Source organism: Benincasa hispida, chromosome 1 (genome assembly GCF_027475165.1).
Source record: "Benincasa hispida cultivar pf3 chromosome 1, pf3_genome.v1.1, whole genome shotgun sequence".
Classification (NCBI taxonomy): Eukaryota; Viridiplantae; Streptophyta; class Magnoliopsida; order Cucurbitales; family Cucurbitaceae; genus Benincasa; species Benincasa hispida.
Window position 1 is genome coordinate 45,579,660 of NC_143478.1, and position 20,146 is coordinate 45,599,805.

General features: G+C 34.6%; 2 protein-coding genes across 4 annotated transcripts; one reads left to right on the forward strand and one right to left on the reverse strand.

The window, feature by feature from the left end:
- Positions 1-5,321: 5,321 nt before the first annotated feature.
- Positions 5,322-9,942, forward strand: ABA4 (abscisic acid (aba)-deficient 4). The gene is made up of 6 exons (XM_039031262.2): positions 5,322-5,810; positions 7,173-7,383; positions 8,763-8,863; positions 9,134-9,262; positions 9,375-9,463; positions 9,610-9,942. The coding sequence occupies exons 1-6, from the start codon at positions 5,751-5,753 to the stop codon at positions 9,755-9,757; spliced, it is 738 nt and encodes a 245-aa protein (XP_038887190.1). The 5' UTR covers positions 5,322-5,750; the 3' UTR covers positions 9,758-9,942.
- A 243-nt stretch (positions 9,943-10,185) lies between these two features.
- Positions 10,186-15,784, reverse strand: LOC120077363 (zinc transporter). Of its 3 annotated transcripts, none has more exons than XM_039031250.2 (11): positions 15,559-15,784; positions 14,734-14,926; positions 14,557-14,642; positions 13,434-13,518; positions 12,609-12,687; positions 12,275-12,405; positions 12,094-12,180; positions 11,906-12,018; positions 11,168-11,298; positions 10,883-10,996; positions 10,186-10,505 (listed from the first exon to the last, which is right to left on the reverse strand). In XM_039031250.2, the coding sequence occupies exons 1-10, from the start codon at positions 15,609-15,611 to the stop codon at positions 10,884-10,886; spliced, it is 1,071 nt and encodes a 356-aa protein (XP_038887178.1). In that variant the 5' UTR covers positions 15,612-15,784; the 3' UTR covers positions 10,186-10,505; position 10,883. The 3 variants fall into 3 exon arrangements, with proteins under 3 accessions (XP_038887178.1, XP_038887180.1, XP_038887183.1); XM_039031252.2 differs by having other exon boundaries at positions 10,186-10,549; positions 15,559-15,773; XM_039031255.2 differs by having other exon boundaries at positions 14,557-14,638; positions 15,559-15,763.
- Positions 15,785-20,146: the final 4,362 nt, after the last annotated feature.

Below are 20,146 nucleotides of genomic sequence, written 5' to 3' on the forward strand. Positions count from 1 at the left end.
TTTTGATTAATAAATCATTCAAATGTTAATAAAAGTGATGCCCACTAAGAGAGCATCCATTGCAATGAAAATGAAAATTTGCAGACACACGATGAAAACAACATATGTTAATTCAAAATTTAGTTAACAAATTTACAATAAAAATCCTTCGAAAAGCTACACTTTTTTTTTTCTTTCCCTTCTCAAAATTAGTGTTCTTGTTTTAGGTTAGTACTAAATCTTCACCTTACACAAACTTGAAATTTCGTACAAATTCCATCTTTGCACCCCTAGAATTGGAGAAAGAATGAGAAGATTTGAATGAAGTGTGGTCGGCCGTTCTTGTTTAATCCGCCACCTTTTGATGGCAACATGCTTTACCTTGGCAGAATCGGTGGCGATACTTGTTTACGAGGTCGATTTTCTCCTTCAATGGTTTTTATATTCAAATTACAGTGAATACTGATTCATAGATATAAAGTTTTTAAAATGATTTTAATCAACTTCTAAACTTCTTTTGTTTTTAGGAAAAAAAAAGTTTTTTTATCCATGGATTTTCTAGTTTCTCAAAAGAGCAAATCACCTAGTTTCATTTATACAAAAAAGATAATTTTTTAGAAGAAAAAGTTGTCGCATGGCAATTTTTTATTGAATAACTACATGGATGGCAAAAAAAATCGATGCAGTCTAGCACATCTAAGTTTTTTACTTTTAGAAATAGGTTTAAAAAAGATAATTGTTTCAAATGACAAAACTACGAAATATATTCAAACATAGTAAAATGTCACTGTCTATTAGTGATAGACAATGGTAGATACTGATAGACATCAATCAATAGCTCTCTATTAGTGTTTTTCACGGATAGACAATGATGTTTGTTATATTTATAAATAAATTGACTTATTTTCTTATATTTGAAAATAACTATTTAAAAAAATTATCTAACTATTGTGAATTTGAGGAGCACAACAGAGACACAAATTTACAAAAATTAGTGGAATTCTCACCAATGTGTGTGATTTTAAAATCCACCAAATGCTACTATTTATAGGTAAAGTGACAAGTAGGATGTGGACTTACATGGACACCAAACATGAATAATTATAAGGCACATGGACAACATGAAGGGTGACACATGGCTTTGGGACACTAAGCAATTGACATCTATTTATTATTATAATATTCATAATACTTCCTCTTCGATGCTTATATATATATATATATATATGAAATATGCCTCGCTAAAACCTTACTAGGAAAAACCCAATGGGAAAAAACCCTAGTGAAGAAAAAAGAGTACATATTTCATATAATACATACTCCTAAATGAATACAATATATTTACTCACCCTCACGAAAACATCACTTAAGATCTCTGAGTTGCCGCATTCCAATGTTGTGCACCAATTTTTCAAAAGTTACGGTTGGTAATACCTTGGTAAATAAGTCTGCCAGGTTATCCTTCGAACAAATTTGTTGTACAGTAATGTCGCCATTTTCTTCAAGATCATGAGTGTAGAAAAGCTTTAGTGAAATATGCTTTGTTCTATCTCCTTTAATATATCCTCCTTTGATTTGGGCTATGCAAGCTGTGTTGTCTTCGTATAATATTGTTGGAAGATTTTTATTAGAAGACAAGCCACACGTTTCATGAATGTGCTGAGTCATTGACCTTAGCCATATACATTCTCGACTAGTTTCTTGAATTGCAAGAATTTCAATATGATTTGAGGAAGTGACCATTATAATATGTTTCACCGATCGCCATGATATAGCAGTTCCTCCACATGTGAACAAATAACATGTTTGCGATCTAGCTTTGTGTGGATCAGATAAATATCCAAAATCTGCATAACCAACTGAAGGAACTTTAAACTTAGAGAACCAATGGGCGGAAGCAGATCGTTCCAAATTCCATTGTGAAAGAACAAGAAATTTACAATCTAATAGAACAGTTATGCATCAAATCTAAATTACAGCATGCTTCAAAAGGAAAATACAAGAGATCGAGTAGACGATACCTTTGAGGAATCTTTTCTTCACATATCCCTCGATCAAACTCAGCAATGCATCCAATAGCACGAATGCAACACGCCTATGGAAACTTTTTGATCAGCAACGAGTGAAACTTGATCCTCGACCCTCGAATAGAAACTCGACACTACCATGAGGCTACCTTGGTATTCTCGGTATGAGAATCTAGGAGGTGTGGGCTCTATATGAATTTGGAAGAGGGAAAGAGGAACTATACGATCTGGTAGACGATCAAGTAAGTGGAAGGAAGAAATCTACCGTATAGACTTGGGTACTTGATCGTTTAGCAAACGAGTCACTATCGTATAGGTAAACTCGATCGATCGTTTACTCTCTCACCAAGCTATCGTATAACTTGATTCTTCTTGCGCATGTAATGTGTTTGTTATGACAAAATGAAAACAATTTTCACTTTATCCCACCAGTTGCCATAAACTGTCCACAACCAACCACTAAGTCGGTTATTGGAGAAAACTGAAATCAATTATCTTATAATTAATTTTATTATAAATAAATATAATAACTAATTTATCATATTATATTTATAACTTATAGTTTTAATGTCACATCATATATAATATATAAACCATAGTTTTTTTTTCTCCTTTATGACATTTAATATAAATCATATTTATATTAATTCTTTCAATAAAATAATATATCAAATACATTAAATAAATTATATCACATATAATTGAATCAATTTAATTACATCATATATAATTAAATTCCCTCTTGTTAATTTGAACACTTCAAACTAACCCAAAAACGAATTCCCAACATGAATCCATTGAACTACCAAGGAGACCTTATGGACCTGTAGCTTGAAGCTCTAACGGTACATGAATAACTGACTAAACTCTTTAATCACGATATCCACCATTCGTTAACTGCTGAGCACTCTACTAAAGACCGACATCTGCACTCTTCACACTATAGATATATTTTTGTGTCTATTGGATATAATCAATCAGCAATACGATGACCCTTCACAAATTGCTCATAAATACAGCTGGGTCAATTTACCATTTTGTCCCTGTAGTTACATCGAATTTCTTAAGTACCACTGATTCCTCTAATGAACAATACGACATTGTCCCACTATGAGTAAACCCTTCTCGGGCCAAGAGAAGGTGTGGTGCCACATTGTTCAAGCCCCGAAACCAGCCTTTAAGGGAGCAATTTATCTACTTATCCCTACTTCGGGGAAGGAGTGAATTCCGTCTTGTGTAGCTGAGTTCCCAGCTCCCCAATCAGACGAATCCCCAAAGTGGTAGGTTTGCGATCATGCTATATACATACAATAATAAGTCATCTCTCAATGTAAATGTTATGGCTTCTAGTTTTAGAACGCAAGCGATGTATGCTATGGTGTCTATAGGACGTACGTTTAAGTCTCTATTCTTGTCTATGCGATGACGAATGACACACACATACACAAGGCAACCGCATACTATCATGACCTATTTCTAGGCTACTTGCGATGCACGTTGGCAAACAGAGTTTATCTTTAAGTCTCTATCTCTTGCTTATGTAGATCTAATCTTGCTCTCTCGAGTCTAGATTCTAACCTAGCTCTCTCAAGTCTTAGGTTCTTTCTTTAGACTCTCTCTCGAGTAGCTCTAAAGGGTGATGGACGCAACATAAGACAATATGATCGCATGCAATAGAGATCCTAGGTCATGTTAGCTAAGTGCTTTTCAACCCATTCGACAAATTTAGCTACTCATGCGTGTTTTACAGAGAGTGAACAGATATAGATAAGCAAGTTCCATTCTATAGATATATAATCAAAGTACAGAATGACAATACGGAATAAGAATAAAGAGCCTGGCAACATTTTCTTGCTTCCCAAGGCTTTTACACTGTTCTTCTCTACTCTGCTCAAAAGATATTCTTGCTCTCGTAAGAGTCGGCCCTTTCTCTGCTTTCCACGCTCCCTGAGTTCTCTCTCGAGCTGACCAGGACAATCTTCCAGCGTCTTTTCCCTTCTCTCGCTTCCGCCTTCTAAGTATAAAATAAGAACTAAGAATAAGGTTAACTAACTAACTGGTCGAATTGGTTGAACTCCTTCACTGAAGGTGGCCTTCGGTATTTATAGAGTTTCGGGGTGAAAGGCTTCTTCTCTCTTATGATTGCACTGATGGGATGGCATTAATTCTCTGTCTGATGCGCCGAATATTTGTCACCGAAAAGTTGAGTGTACTTGCTACAGTAGGTCGTTAACGACTTGTCAACTTAATTCGAAATCGACCGTCATCAGCTTTCTGTCCCATCGTGATTTATTACGCTTTTCACCTAGATGCGCCGACTCTATGTAGCAACCTTCTTGAGTAGATATTTGTGAGCGCAAATGATCGCATAGCCTAGCGTCAACGCAATCTCTTAGTGCGCTTGGATGTTAATTTCTAGCATTTTCGCCTTGCGTCAACGCATTTTCTGTACAAAAATACATAAGTTAGCTGTTTTAATGCAATTGACGCATGCGATCGCAATGTTGTGAACTTAATGCTTTTGGACGCAATATTGTATATTTTTATCATCACAATCCTGCATTGTTTTATAACTTTGCACTGTAATAACGTGCATTTTTGCCCGTTATCAATTTGCCGAGAAGAAAATCTTCAACTGGTAAGTTCCTTATTCTCTTGTGTATTTATCTGAAAGCATGCCAATAATTTAGTAATGTTAATGCATATCTGTTTGTGTGAATGTAAATATGAAAATTTTGTTACAATGAATTGGAAAGATCCGCTTCCGCTTCCGCTCAGAGGTACGCTTGTACAAGAGTTCCTTCACTGATACCATGATGAAAAAAAGAGAAGAGAAAAACACAATGTTTCACGTGGAAAACCTTAGAACATGGAGAAAAAACCATGATAAAGCGCTCTTTTTATTATTCTTTTGTATGTATCATACAAGAACAGGGCACAAATATAAATAGAGATGTAGGAAACCCTAATACAGACTAGGGCAAGATAAAATTACTAAGACGCCCTTAGGGTTCAAAGGTGAAGGCCCTTTTTATTTTCAACACATAGTAATAAATTTAAGTCAATACTTCTGTGCATTCCATCATACATCCATCTTCATTCATTTGATATTCATCACATACATAAACAATAAATTAAAATATAATTTTTTAAAGAAAGTAAAATGTTTGCCATGTGATAAATTAAATGGGACGTTTTGATGGAAGACCTAAACATCTCTTCATAGAAATCTAGCCATATTTCCCTAAAGAGGTATAGAAATTAATCTAATTTAGAGGTAAGGAAAAGTAGGTAGAAGAAAACAAAAGAAAATAGGGAAATTGAGAGAATCATAGGTCATAACTTTGTTGCGTGGAAGGAGAGTATACTATAGTATAGTTGAGCACTGACATCGATGACCCTGAAAATGGTACTGAGGAAACAGAAGAAGAAATTAAGAAATGGGTTTTATCTTCACAAACCAACAAAAAAGTGAGCAGTGGAGAAGTAGTGGAAGAAAGGACAGCAATGGAGAGGAGATAGATAAGCATTAACCCTCACTTCTTCAATTCTTCCCTACTTCTACTTGTCTCTTTTGCAATTTCTAAGTGGGAGTGGAAACTTGTACACTTCCTTTTTCCCTCTAAATTTTCTGTCCCCCCCTTTTTTCCATTTTCCCCCTTTTAACTTGCTAACTTTCTGGGGTCTCATGAAGACGCCATTATCGTTCTTCTCCATCTTGCATTTCTCCTCTCTTCTCTCCAAATGGGTTTCTCTCTTTCTTCTTCTTCTTCTTGCTTTCCCACTTCCTCTCTTTCAATTAAGGTGCGTTTTCTTGATGCTTCTTGTTTTGTTCTTCTCCTTTTCTTTTGGGGTTGTTTTATGTCTGTCACTACTTTGATTGATTTGAAATCATTTCATTGTTTTGTTGTTCAATCTTGTTTCTCTCAGATCTGTGGAGGGTTTCTTCCCATCTTAGTCTTAATCTATACTGAGTTATGATATTGAACAGAGTGCGGTGTTTTGCTTCCCATTTGAGATTTTAAATGAATCATGGGAGATGGATTTGTGTAAACATAGAGCGAGCTTGATTTTCGCGTTTTTATTTAGCCCTTTCCTTTTTGCTTGTTTAGTTGGAAGCTTTCTTTCTTGCAGACCCTTGCTTTGATGAGTTAGGAATTCACTGCTTATAACCTTTACTGAGTTAAATACCAAAAAGAAGTGAGAAAAATACTCTTGGATTGGATTAGCTCAAAGTGTTGTGTTACTTGGTTTTGGTCCAGATTCGAGTTTTCTGTTTCACACCTACGTTAAACTACAAATTTAGTCTCGAACTTTGAGTATTGCGTATCATGGATTTTGAAAACTTTTGCTTACATTCTTGAACTCTTGGTTCTATTTTTATTTAGTCCTTGTGAATATTACCATTCAAATGTTCCGTGACATGTTTATTGAATAAATTTTAACTGAGTTGATATGATATGATAGACTGCTAGATTGGTTAATAGATATTAACCATTAATGTTGCGTAAGTGGTGGTTAGCTAATTGAAATTATAATCCAAAATTTAGTGATGTATTGAAACAATTAAAGTTGAGGGATTAAATTTTATGATTTAACCCTTTCCCTATCATTTTCGAAAACAAAAATCACGAGTAATAGAGTTGATTAACTTCACAGAACACATAGAAAGTTTACAATGATTTTTAATCTATATTGATTTTCTGGCATGACCATGGTTTAATTATATATTGATGATTATGGTGCTTCTGTTGATGCTTATGTTCACTTTCAACCCACACAATGTTTAAATTTTCTGGTAAGTTATAGCTTTTTGTTGGCTCTTTCCTCAAACTTCATCAAATTGTGACTATTAAACTTGGATGGTCTCTGTCACTTGCTGTATGTGAAAATTCAAACTAAGTTAAAATCCAAACTAAGTATTGCATTTTCTTCTCTAAAAGGTGACTCGTGACTGTTTGTGACAAGCTTATTGTTTACTCATCGGTGACTTAAATTGCATATGGAATATTTCTTTGACCCTAAAATTCTTTAATTTTTCTGCATGCTTGGAGATTTGTAGCTTAGTTTCCTCACATACACATACACATACACATTTGATTCCATTTTCAACTTTTGGAGTTTCCTCCCCATGAAAGTTTATTTGCTGTTGAAAACTTGGGGCAGATTACAAAGCCCTATTGTGATGTCAGACTTAGCCATAGATCCTTTATCACTACAAGAAGTCATAAGCCCAATCTTTTAGGCCAACCAGTTCATGGCTTGACTACAGATGCATCGAAAAACTGGAGTTTTATTACAGGGTCAAGAATTGCTACTAAACCGAAACTTGCAAGACTAGATTTGTCCAAGAACATTCGTGGAGTACATGCCTCATGTAAGTCATCACTTTACCTTTTGAGCTTCTAAAATTACTGAATGCTTTCGAAATTGAGATAATCATCTCAAGTGAATGGTTGATACTACTGACATTTTGTTTTATAAATCTCCTCGACAGTATGACACCTGTACAATTTAAGGCCTAGGATCCACTCTTGAGTTGAAGTCCACACTCAATATCATGACAAAGATTGTTTGTGTTGATTATTGCTTCTTGCAAGAACATGATAAAAGCATCCTTCAAACAGACCTACAGATTCTCTCTTCCTCTCATCATCTTGTGATCTTCTCACCCTCCTTAGGATGTTTTTGTAGATTCCGATAATTTCATGGTATAACAGGATAAGACTGAATTTGGAGATCTTGAACATCCTAGAGTTTCTGGTCTCCTCAGGGGAGGAGTTTTGATGGATAGAGTGGCAAGCTGACTACTTCTTACTCACTTTTCGGGAGAGAGATGGGGGGAAGCTGGGTGTGGCCATCCAAGATTATGGCTGCATTGAGGCTTGTTATCTCAAGATGTACTGCAACCAAACCTCATATCACCCTTTTGGCATTATTTTAAGAATATTGTGGTTCTTGAAGTGTCTTTGTGTCTAAAGAATGCTCTTTCACTCAAGCTGCTTTTAGTACCCGGCAACAAAAGGAAGAAAGGAGAGATGTTTTGTTCTTAACATCTGATGTTACATACACACACATCAGATTTGGGATGTGATATGATTTCGAATGAGGAATTGGATATGGACAGCTCCAAAAAGATCTAATATGGATTGTATATGGATGGTAGTTAGAGTTGACAACTCTTTTAGGGTTCCCTCATCAGGAAACTTCAACCATTTGCAAACACCTCATAGCATTTTAGGGTCTTCGAGTTTATCATTTCTACATGATTTCTCTCATGTACTCGTAGGATTCTTCTTTGATACATGATACATCTACTCTATAATTAGGTGGAAGTTGCTGATAATGCACCATATATAACTAACCTAAAAGAGCTAAATAATTTGTGTATTAAATTAAAGATCAAGAGGAATTTCCTTTCTTCCATGATCAATTATTAGCACGTTTGAAGGAGGGAGAAAAGATAAAACAAACTTATTTATAGGGACCAAGGGAACAAAGTGACTAAGTAGTAGAGTCAGTGAAAACCACTTTTTTCCAATATTGAAAGCTAAAAATATGATCTAACCTTGATATTATCCCAATTCTTTGTCCTTATTTTGAAATGTATTTGGGAGGGAAACCTGAGAGTGTTTTATTGTAAAGGAACAAAGTATTTCTAAGTATAAATTTCCCCCAAAATAACTGGAAACTTATTTCTAATTACATTTGGCATTGTTACATTATATCTGAATGATTATATGTTTTCATTTACAGGGTTGGCAAACGCTCAAGTTGCTAGCAATGCTTTTACTTTAGGTACAATAGCTGTTCTCCCCTTTTATGGCCTCATGGTTCTGGCCCCTAAATCAGAATTGGTATGCTAAATTTGATAAATGTATATTTATTTTTGTCCATCAGTTTTTCCATTTGCACTGGGCTTTTGAATTGTAGATTTTGCTACATTCCAAAGCACCTTCACAGTAACCATTCTGACTTCTTGTTTCAAAATATGCTTCTATCTTTCTAGTAATTGAAAATGAGATATCACAACCATGAATTGTATTTTCTTCTTCCTATTCTCATGCTTTTTATTGTTACTATTCTTTTCGTCATAATTTTTTTCCTTTATGCCAATATTTCTGCAGACTAAGAGATCTATGCAAAGTAACATACCATATGTAGTGCTTGGGCTTCTATATGCATATCTTCTTTACCTTTCTTGGACACCAGAAACTATGCAGCTTATTTTTGCGAGCAAGTATTGGCTGCCAGAGGTGAGTACTTGGTCATTTGAGAAATTTCGACCATATTGTATTTGTCTCTTTTCCTCTCGGCCCGAGTCCATATATTTTTCAACTCATTGTCCATGGCACTTTAAATGTTCAGCTACCTGGTATATTAAAGATGTTCTCTAGCGAAATGACACTTGCTTCTGCTTGGATTCACCTACTGGTTGTTGACCTCTTTGCTGCAAGGTTTCTCTCCCGCTTTTCATTAGTTGAATCATTTACTTAACCAATGCAATTAGTTTCAACATATTAATTTATTCAAAATTAAAACTTCGTAAAACTGAGCTTAGAAATTTTAAATCCTTCAACAGAGCCTTCTCTCAATTTTGCAGGCAGGTTTTCCATGACGGAGTTGAAAATCAAATCGAGACCCGACATTCTGTCTCTCTTTGCCTTTTCTTTTGCCCTATAGGAGTCCTCATTCATGTTATCACCAAAGCACTAACAAATAGAGATGGTCCTGCAAAACATGGAACGTAACAAGGCAGAATACATCTCAACTAATGCTTCACCCATCCCCAGAATTTGTTATTTAAGCGATCTGCCGAAATCCTCCTTTTTAATTTATTCATAAAATTGCAATTCCAGGCCGGCAAATGTCATCAGAGTTTGGAAGTTAATGCGAACTTTTAGCACCAAATAAACTCCCTTATTTTCCTCTCTGAGTACTGGATGGCTGGAAATCTATGTTTGTATTCAAATCATAGCATTAAAGGTTTGAAGAATTCAACCTTTACCGGAAATCTCAGTTAAAGCAGTACAGACGTAATAACCTCTTGGCAAGTTACAACTGTTTATGAAACTAAAAAAGAATTTCGATATCACATTAATCTTTCACCAAGCTGCTAGCTACCAATGTACTAGGATGGTTATAAATATCAAGAACGGAATCTAGAAGAGCAAAGAACTTGAAAGAAATTCCTTTGTATAAAAATTATCACTAGTCTATATATCAGTGTAGTTTGAAGTACATATTAGGGATCAAATAAAAACATAAATTCAAGGCTAAGGGTACAAGTTTCGACCTTACAAATGGTCTGCGCTACATATTTTCAGCAAAAGATTTTGAGGCTGCTTGGAATGTACAAGGCATGAGGGTGAGGAATGTGAGATCAATGCGGCTGTTTGCATGTTGCATATGAGTACAGCACACTTGGCAGCCGAAAAAGAAAGGTTCTTCCGCCTTATAACAGTTTGTAACAATGGGCCAAACCACATCTTCTGAGTACTGCAGGCACCGAATTGTTTAATGTTTGTGTTAAGATCACTAACCTAAAGGAAATGAGTAAATGGACAAAAAAAATTGTCAAATTTACATATGATGTGAAAACTGTTCACGTTTTCGGGACAAGAGTTTGTTTGGGGAAACAGTCTCAAAACATCCATTCTCGGATCCCTGATTAAGCTTGTAAGGTTCCCTCTCTAACAGTGCCAATACAAATGAGTATCAAGCATTTTACTAACATGGCCAATCTACTAAAGAGTGGTAGTGTTAAAAGATTCAATCGACACGAATATTACTTCTCACGTTACAGAGATGATGCAACAATTAACTAACTTTTAAAACATGTAAACAAAATATAGCAAAGCATGATATGAACGTACATCAAGTTGGAAGTGAGGGCATCTGATCTTGGTCGTCCAACAGACCATTTGATGTATCATGATTCCGATTAGAATCTTTCCTACTGCGGTCTAAAGAAGTTGCTTCATATATCCCTACAAACATTGTCATTTGGTATTAGACAATCCAATTGAAGAAATGAAAAGCATAGGAAGATTGAGAAGAAAAGAGATGGTTCACGTGGCTTGAACTGGGGCAAATTCCATCTGTGTCGATTATAAAAATCCGAGCAATAACAACCATAATAGATGAAAACTTAGGCATACCAAATCCCAAAATTGAGCAGCAGATAACAAAGCCGACTAGAGAAAAATCCATCTTGTATACAATCTCCAGAAGAATGATGCTTCCACCAGCTACCATCAAATGTCTTGGAGACGAAAAAACCATGTGCAATCTACAAATAAATAAGAGTAATGTCATTTTCAGAGTCTTCAAATGAACGAAACTGATGAATGATCAATGTAATGTAGAAATACATGTAACACCTTCTCCCATAACACAAAATATTATTTATTATATATGTACATATGTATGTAATATATATATATATATATATATATATATATATATGTATGTATATATATATATGTATGTATATATATATATGTATGTATGTATGTATATATATATATGTATGTATGTATGTATATATATATATGTATGTATGTATGTATATATATATATGTATGTATGTATGTGTAATGGAAAAAAATTACGTGGGGTTCAATCTTCATTCCAAATGTAAAAGGCTTGACTTAGAAAGATCGTAGACACAACCACCAGTTCACCCACTCATCTTACAACAACCCATGCTCAATTAGTATGTAGATAATTTCTTGTTTGTACTTTGAAGGTCATATAATCCTTGGCTTATGGGAATGAAATATGCAATTGTTAGGTGTTCACCATGTCTAGGACAGAAAGCAAGAAGGGGGCATGGGGGACAAATACTGAACATTTTCATAATTGGAATCTCCATGACTTCTGATTTATATGATTACCTTTCTTCAGCAATGCTATCAACGTAGAATATAAGAATAACGCCAAATATAATAGTGCTTAAAAACGCCCAAGTGGAGAAAGGAAGCTTCCTACCGTTATCAGAAGTTGATCCCTGAAATTATGACAATGAAGAAAAATCAAACACTATTTGAAATTAGTGTATTCATGAAATATTGCTGGAACTTACAACTATCATATCCCACATGGCTATAGGAAAGAGAAAACAAGTCGCAGAAGCCATTGTTATAGCATGAAGTCGTCTTTTAAGTTGATTCTGAAGCACATGATAAAAGTAATCTTACATCAAAATGGCATTGGTAGCTTAGATATCAAAAAGAATACAAAGTAAACTGAAGATTAGACAACACCTTAAGTGAAACACGCCGAGCAATGACCCTTCGCAATGCTGACAAAATTCCAGCAAAGATGGGAATTGCCATTTCTTTCAAACCCAAAATTTGTTCTGTCTGATCCTCAGAGTCAGAGCCATGTCTCGCAGGTAGTCTCAAGTTAAAGTTTACAACATTGTTTTAAATATTGAAATGATTACGCAGAAAGATTAAAAGAAATAGGGATGATAAATAAACAATAATAACAATAACGTCAGAAAAGAAAAAGAAGACCCAAAGGTCACAACAAATAATCACAGCCCCTTACTTTCGTACATGAAAATACAGTTCCAAATTAACTTTCAAAGGATATAGAAGGGAAAATGCGTGGCCATGGCCCATCCTTGTGATAAGAAGTAGAAAGATACCAACATTGCAATGAGACCCCCAACCTGATACGATATTTGAAGGGGAGTCTGATCATTTATCTAAAACTGAAATAATCTACCTTAACACGTGAGAAACTCTCGAATTTCAAGTTTCAACTTAAACTGCAAGCCTATAATTTAGAATAAGACTTCAGAGTTCAGATAAAGCAAGACTAAGAAGTACGAACACTTTAATTTGGCTAGTGTGTCCATGTCCGACACTTGGACTCTCTGACACTTGTTGGACACGTATTAGACACTTGTAGTGCAATAAATATGTTAGACACTAGTTGTACAACGTCAAAATAGGACCAACATTTTGTTATACATGTATCAAACACTTCTTACATATACTAAGTCAACAAACTAATTTCTTAAGTATAGAAATGAATAAAATCATTGACTTTGAATTTCCTTCTTGTTTAAAAATGATATATATTTTAAAAAATGTATGTTTTAATAAACATATCTTTGTCGTGTCCATGTCCTAAATTTCTAAAAAATGATGTGTCACCGTGTTGATGTTGTGTCGTATCCGTGTCTCATATCCGTATTCACACCTCTTAGCCTACGACCTACCAACTGTAGATACATACATACCTACCTACTGTAGATACATGGATGACATAATAATAAAGAACTAACAATATCATTAGTATACTCTTATAAATAAATTAGATTAATTGAAGCCCTCACTTTTTTATGGTGCCGATAAAAGCATTAAATGAATACAAAGAAGCTCAAGAATACACATGTACATTAAACCAAACCTTTTTCCAAACAAAGCCCCTCCGACCATACAAAACAGCAGAAAGCACTCCAAGAACAGCACCAGAATACTCGGCAAGTATGGCCCTAATTAAAAAAAAAAAAAAAAAAAGAAAAGAAAGATACTAAAGAAATGGACCATGAGGACAGAAGGCAAGGAAAACAAACTGACCGAGCAATAAAGCACCCATAAATATTCCCATTGCGTCCCTTTATAAATTCCTAAATCACCGTCTACATGAGCTTCAAATGACTCATGGTGCCACGTAGCCAGTAGAAGATAGAAATACAGAGTGGTTGGTTCATTTCTTTTGTATGTATTATGTTTGAAAAAAAGAAAGAAAAGAAAATGGGAGAAATCAGGCATCCTCATGATGTAAATGAAAAGAATTACAAGAAACAACTCCAAACTAAACATGAGAAAAACCTCCTTCCCTACCCAATAAACATTAGGAACTACACAGCACAATTTTTCTTTTAAGCCCTTCCACCAAATATCTGAGCAAAGAATCAATCACGTGCCTTGAAGGAAGATCCAAAGAACATCAAATTCAAATAGAATATAAACCAAAAATCTTTTTTAAACTGATCTAGAAATAAATTATTCAACAAAAAATTTAAAGATGAGTATTTAATAAGACGATTTATGTTACAGCAGTTTATTAAATAAAAAAAATAAAAAATAGCAAATGTTATGCAGTGGGTTTCCCAAAGAACAATTGTTGCCTTCAAAATATAATCCTAAAATTTTAAGGTGAACTTTTCTTGGGGGGTCAGAACTCAGAATCAGAATAGTATTAACTATCCAATCTTTCTTATTCTATTAACAATTTGTAGTTCCAGCATTTCAGAATCTAATGAGCCTAAGTTTTCTAAAACATGGCCACCTAATATAGCCGTATTCTGTAAATTGAAGCAAATTCTCGATCAATCTAAAAGATAAGGACAAGGAATATAAGAAGTTATCTTATAAACAGTATGATCATACTTATATTCATCCTGATTTAGTTGAATTTTCAGGGACGTTTTCCATGAAAAACATGAGTTTATATGGTGCACATGCATCGAAGCACAATTTGTGTATGTGCCATAAAGAAGAGCAAGTAGGTACATATTATCACCTACCTCAGAGGTCCACAGGCTTTAAGACCCTTTCCCCACAAGATAAAGTACAAAGCTGTTATGCCACCATTTATCACAGAAGGAACTACCTAAAACAGCAGGTTAGATCTAATAAACAACTGATGAATTAATATGAGGAAATTGTAACATTTGATTCTTACAGCTAAATTTTCTATTCACCTGCGTATTGGAGAAGGGCTTTCCCTTCCAAGGCTTTTGCAAAGTCAAAAATATGATGGCCGCTGGGGCCAAACAACAAAATAGAAAAAGTACAACTGAAGCTCCAGTATGAGAAAAATAGCGATACATGGAATAGATTGACCATATCCGAAAGAAATTTCCAACCATGTGAATTATCTGCAATGGTGTATGTCTGCAAAGAAGGTGTCACCAGCATGAAATAGCAATCATACAATAAGAGAGGAATACAGCTTTATACTAGGGGTTCATAAACCAAACCAACCCGCTTAGCTGATCTAAGATAGCATAAAACAGCCTATTGAATCAATAAAACCATTCAGGATTATTTTGTCATAAGTTTCCACACCAATGTTTGTCAGAACTTAAGCGTGTTGAACACAGGAAGAGGAAAACAAGTATTGACCACTGTTTTTCCCCATTATCTAAATTGGAGGAATCGCATGGGGGTTAAGGCTGTGCCATAGTTTCACTCAAGCGATTTCATCTCTTCCCCAATTCATTGCAGTAACTTCCCATGAAAAAAAAGTTGTCATTAAACTTGACCTACAAGTCATGTTGTGCCGATTCCAGAATCCAGCACCGTGGAGCTGGTGAGAAGATAAAGCAAAAACTAAGGCATCCAGATTCTAACCCATTTCAGCAGAGCAGAAATTTCCCATTTCGAACGTAGCGGCAAGGGTAAGATTCAGCAAATTAAATTTCTTCTAAGTCTCCGAGTTGTCTTAAGGGAAAGCAGAGGAGTATGACTACAATATGAATAGAGAAGAGAAGCAAGATATTGGGAAAAGCAAAATAGAGAAAAACCTGAAATGAGGCGAAGATCCTCGATCCTCAGACATTGGCCTTGGTGACATCATTTTCCGAAGCTGAGCGCCGGTGAATCAGCGCCGTCGACGGCTGAAGAGGAGCAAGTGATGCGAGCGGCAAGAATTAATAAAAGATGGATTGAGAAACAATGGAGTTTAATGGTTGCATTTTGGCTCCCCAACTCCGTTCTGTGCCTCGGTCCACTGAACTTCTCTTCTTCCCCAAGTATTCCGACGATTCTCTCTCTGTCGACTTCTTGGGCCGTGTTGAAGCCCAAACGTCGACTTCTTGGGCCGCGTTTGGGCCGTGTTGAAGCCCAATGCCCAGCAATTGGTTGGTATGGTTCCGAAAGAAATTAAAGAAATTGTTTACATGGAAAATCCTAAAGGTCATATATTTAATAAATGTATTTTCATTTCAATTATTTAATTAAGGACTTTTAGCTCTATTTTTGGACCATTCTAATATTTTTCTCTATTAATTTAATATTTTCGAGATTATATTTTATTTTCTTGTAGAATGAATTTCGAAATTGACTTTCTGTTTTCCAAATATCCATTTTCGGTTTTACTACATTTACTATGGGTTTAACCAGATTCATTTTTATTTTATTATAGGAGTTCTTATTTATTTATTTATTTTTGTTTATTTAATTCAGTTTCATCAACAATTCTTCACCTTCGAATTACAGTCGTAATTTCTCATTTCTCACTGTCGGCTTTTCAATCATTCCAAAGTTCCTCGTTTCATAAGCTTTGGAGGTACGTTGTTCTTCCACCTTTGGTGTTTATTGTCATGGTTTTTTTTTGTTTTTTTTTTTTTTGTTTCATTTATTTCATGTTGAAACAAAATAGATGTTCGTCATTTAGTTAAAGGCTTTTTTAGCTATGCTCTTACCATTTGTTAATCTACTTTTTATGTAGATTCCATAGTTTATGGTAACATTGTTGCTAAATATTGATATGGTTAAGGATAGTTTTCTATATTCTGTGTATACATGAATATATTTAGGTATATTATTTTACGGATATCATATGGTCCAATTATAGTGTGTCATGCAATCTATTTAGTTGTATATAGAGAATGTGCATTACTTTGTTATTACTTTTTTTTGTATACCAATGTATATATAGGATGTTAGATATTTAAGTATCCTTCTGTATATATAGAGTGTACATCAACAAACTATTTAAGTTTATACAATATATAATTAGTTATATCGTTTATAAGCTCATCAATATATTGCATACATTATTTGATTACATATATACTGCACTTTACATTTCAATGAGAATGATAATTTCGTAGATCTATAATTTTGTATCCTCAAATGTCATTTGCTGAGTTACAATAATTAGTAGTTGATAAGATAGGCAGTGTAGACAATTTTGATACCATTGAGATATTTGCTTGCATTCGATCCAAGGAATGTTATAGAGGGTAATGATGTTAGATGGTTCATTATCCATTCTACAAATAACGTAGAAATTAACTTGGATAAAGATCTCCCATTGAAACAATTAGTGATAATCATGATGAGGAAAGTCGGCTTTACCAAAAGATTGATTTGCCGAAGATTACTCTAATTTTTAGGTTAAGATGGATGACATGTTCCCATCAAAGAATGTATTGTTGAGTGTTTTGTGAGCTATTACAATTAGAGATAACTTTAAATACATGACTATTAAATCTATCGGCAAGATTTGGTGCAAAGTTGTCTCGTTGATGGATGTCAATGGTCTCTTCGTGCTCATTTGATGGAAACGAAGGTAATTCTACGTGGATAATTAATAGGTTTGGTCACCAGCATTCATCATATTTTGATATTGTGTTGACTGGACACAGGCAAGCAACTTTCTGTTATTAAGAAGTGCACCAAGAAGAAGATTTACATTGATGGTTCTCAATTGAGCACTCTTAAAGATATACTACACTATACACGTACTAAGCATGGATTGAACATAAATAACCAAAAAGCTTGGTGTTCTCGAGAAGCTGTTTTGAATGAAATACGAGGTTCACTTGAAGAATCTTACAAAATGATTTTAACATTTGCATACATGTTGGTTGCAAGAAACCTAGGTATAATTGCAGTATACTTTAGTTATTACGATATACAGTATATTATCTTTCAATAATAAATGTTGTATACTATTTTTTATATGAGTTTCAATGTTGTAGGTTTATTATTGAATACAAGGTTGATGAGCATGTACAATTTTTATATTTCTTTATGGAATTATCTGTCACACCTCCTTCTAGATTATCCTTTTAACGTAGAAAAAGATGTGAAAACGATAGATATCATGCATTTTATGCCACCTACCGCCCAACCTATTCCTGCTTTTCATGACAACTATTTATTCCTCAAAGTTAAGACTTTACTAGCAAACTTATAAAGCAAAGTAATTAACAAACTATAACCGCCAAGTTTTAATTATTCAACCAAAATGAGCAAATATAAAATTTTAACCCATTCCATCTCTCATCTATACAAAACATATATACATTTTGATGCATACCCAATATATGTTCACCACTACATGCCAGTCCAAAAGAACTATAAACATACAAAAGAAATTCAATAAGAGATCATGCATTTAAAAACCCTAATTTGAATACAAACAAAGCTTGAAGACGTAAGGGCAAACGTCAATTAAAATTTAGGTGTCCGATTAAGAGAAATTCTTAAACCCTAAGAAATTGTGTTGGATGCGTTTGGGAAGAACACATTGAACCAAGGTAAAGTCAGCTTACGTTGATAAAGGGAGGATTAAACATTTGGCCACAGCCAAGTAAGTGCTGTCAATCCCACGAGCAATTTGAATGCCTATAAATAGGGAGTTTGGATTTCATTTTCAAATCACACAAAAATCATAAATTTCGTAGAGAAAGTAGAGGGCAGTGAAGGTTCAGAGGAATGTGTCAATTTTGGACGAGGAGATCTTCCAATCTGCTCGTGCGTTTGGAGTAATTCTAAATCCATCTGAAAGCTCTAGAAGTCTAGTTTTTAGAGTAGGGCTGTCGGAGGAAAAGGCTTAAAGAAATTGGGCTAGAGGTTGAGAAGAAGGTAGAAGGGTCAGACTGTCGGATCAGTCTGGGCCAGTCTTAAATATTTTGAGATTTCGGCCAAACCACGAGGAATTCTGAGCTGAAAGTTTAGGGTAAGATTTCTAAGACATTTTAGAATAAGTTTGTAGAAGGAAGTATTTCCAAATAAGATCTGGAACTATGAGTAATCTAAGTTGTAATTTGAATCTGGATTTTAGGGGTGAAAAAGGGACCCGAGGAGCTACTAGAGTGAAAAGTTCCTAAGAATTCGAGGTGAGTGGCTAAAATATTTTCGAACTAAAACATTTTAAACTGTTTTGATTACAACATTTACAAAAAGCATGTTTGCGAAAAATAATTCTCATGCCTACTAGTTTTATAAAATGGTTTCCAAGCAAGTTTGAATTGTGATTTGAACGCATGCATATTGTTGAAAAACTATTTACATATGTAAGTGTATTGATTTTATCCAGCATGCGTTACCCTCTTTAAAGCCACATTGTATATGTGTTATACTGTACATGCTTTAAAGAGAAAAGTTATTTATAAATAGTTTTGGTAAAATGCTATGCCGAAGTACAAGGAGAAGGCATCCACCCAACTAGATACTGAAGTACAAGGAGAAGGTATCTATTGGTACTAAAGTACAAGAAGAAGGTATCTATTGGTACTGAAGTACATTTGAGAAGGTACCAAGCCAACGGGATACTGAAGTACATTGGAGAAGGTATCCTAGTAGCTCGATACTGAAGTACAAGGAGAAGGTATCTGGGTAGTAGTACCTAATGTGGCTACAGGTGAATAAAGTCAGAGATTGAGCAAAAGGGTTCTCTCTGGACTAGTAGTTGGTGTTGGGATTATTTTACCAGTTATATAGTACTTTGATTTGAGAAATGATTTTACTATTTTATGTTTAAAACAGTTTTATAGACATTACGCTTGGAAATTGTTTATGCTGCATTAAATTATATTTCAGATAAAACTATCTTCTGAAATTATGCATGAGAATTTACTATGTTTTCTTGGTCACTCACTAGACGTAAGCTCACCCCGTTTTCAAATGTTTTGTCCCCCTCACAGGTAGCGGTCAAATCCTCTGAAGATAGCTTTGCGTCTGCTCTATCACTAAAGGACTAAAAGACTTGTAACCGTTTGCTAGGTAGTTACGATTAATATTGTACACACGTTACTATTGTTCATATAGGGAATAGGGTTTGTGGGTTTTGAGACTTGTAAATCTAGTGTTGTAATGACTCTAAACATATTATGTTTCTAAGTTAATAAATTGTGGGCCTAAAGACATCCCGTTGTATATGAATTATAATTAGTATTAGAGTTATTTCACAAGAGTTATTAGGCAGTAAGTGTCAGCCCAAGGGTTGGTAACTGCTGCAGTCACGCCTTTCTCTAGGCTAAGAAGGTGGTCTGGGGCGGGATATGTCAGTTCTCATACTTTTGTTATTGTGTTGTTGTTTTCAAAGAAGAAAGAGGCAAAATTTAATTTCGTATTAGAGAAATCTCTTTTTCCAAATAC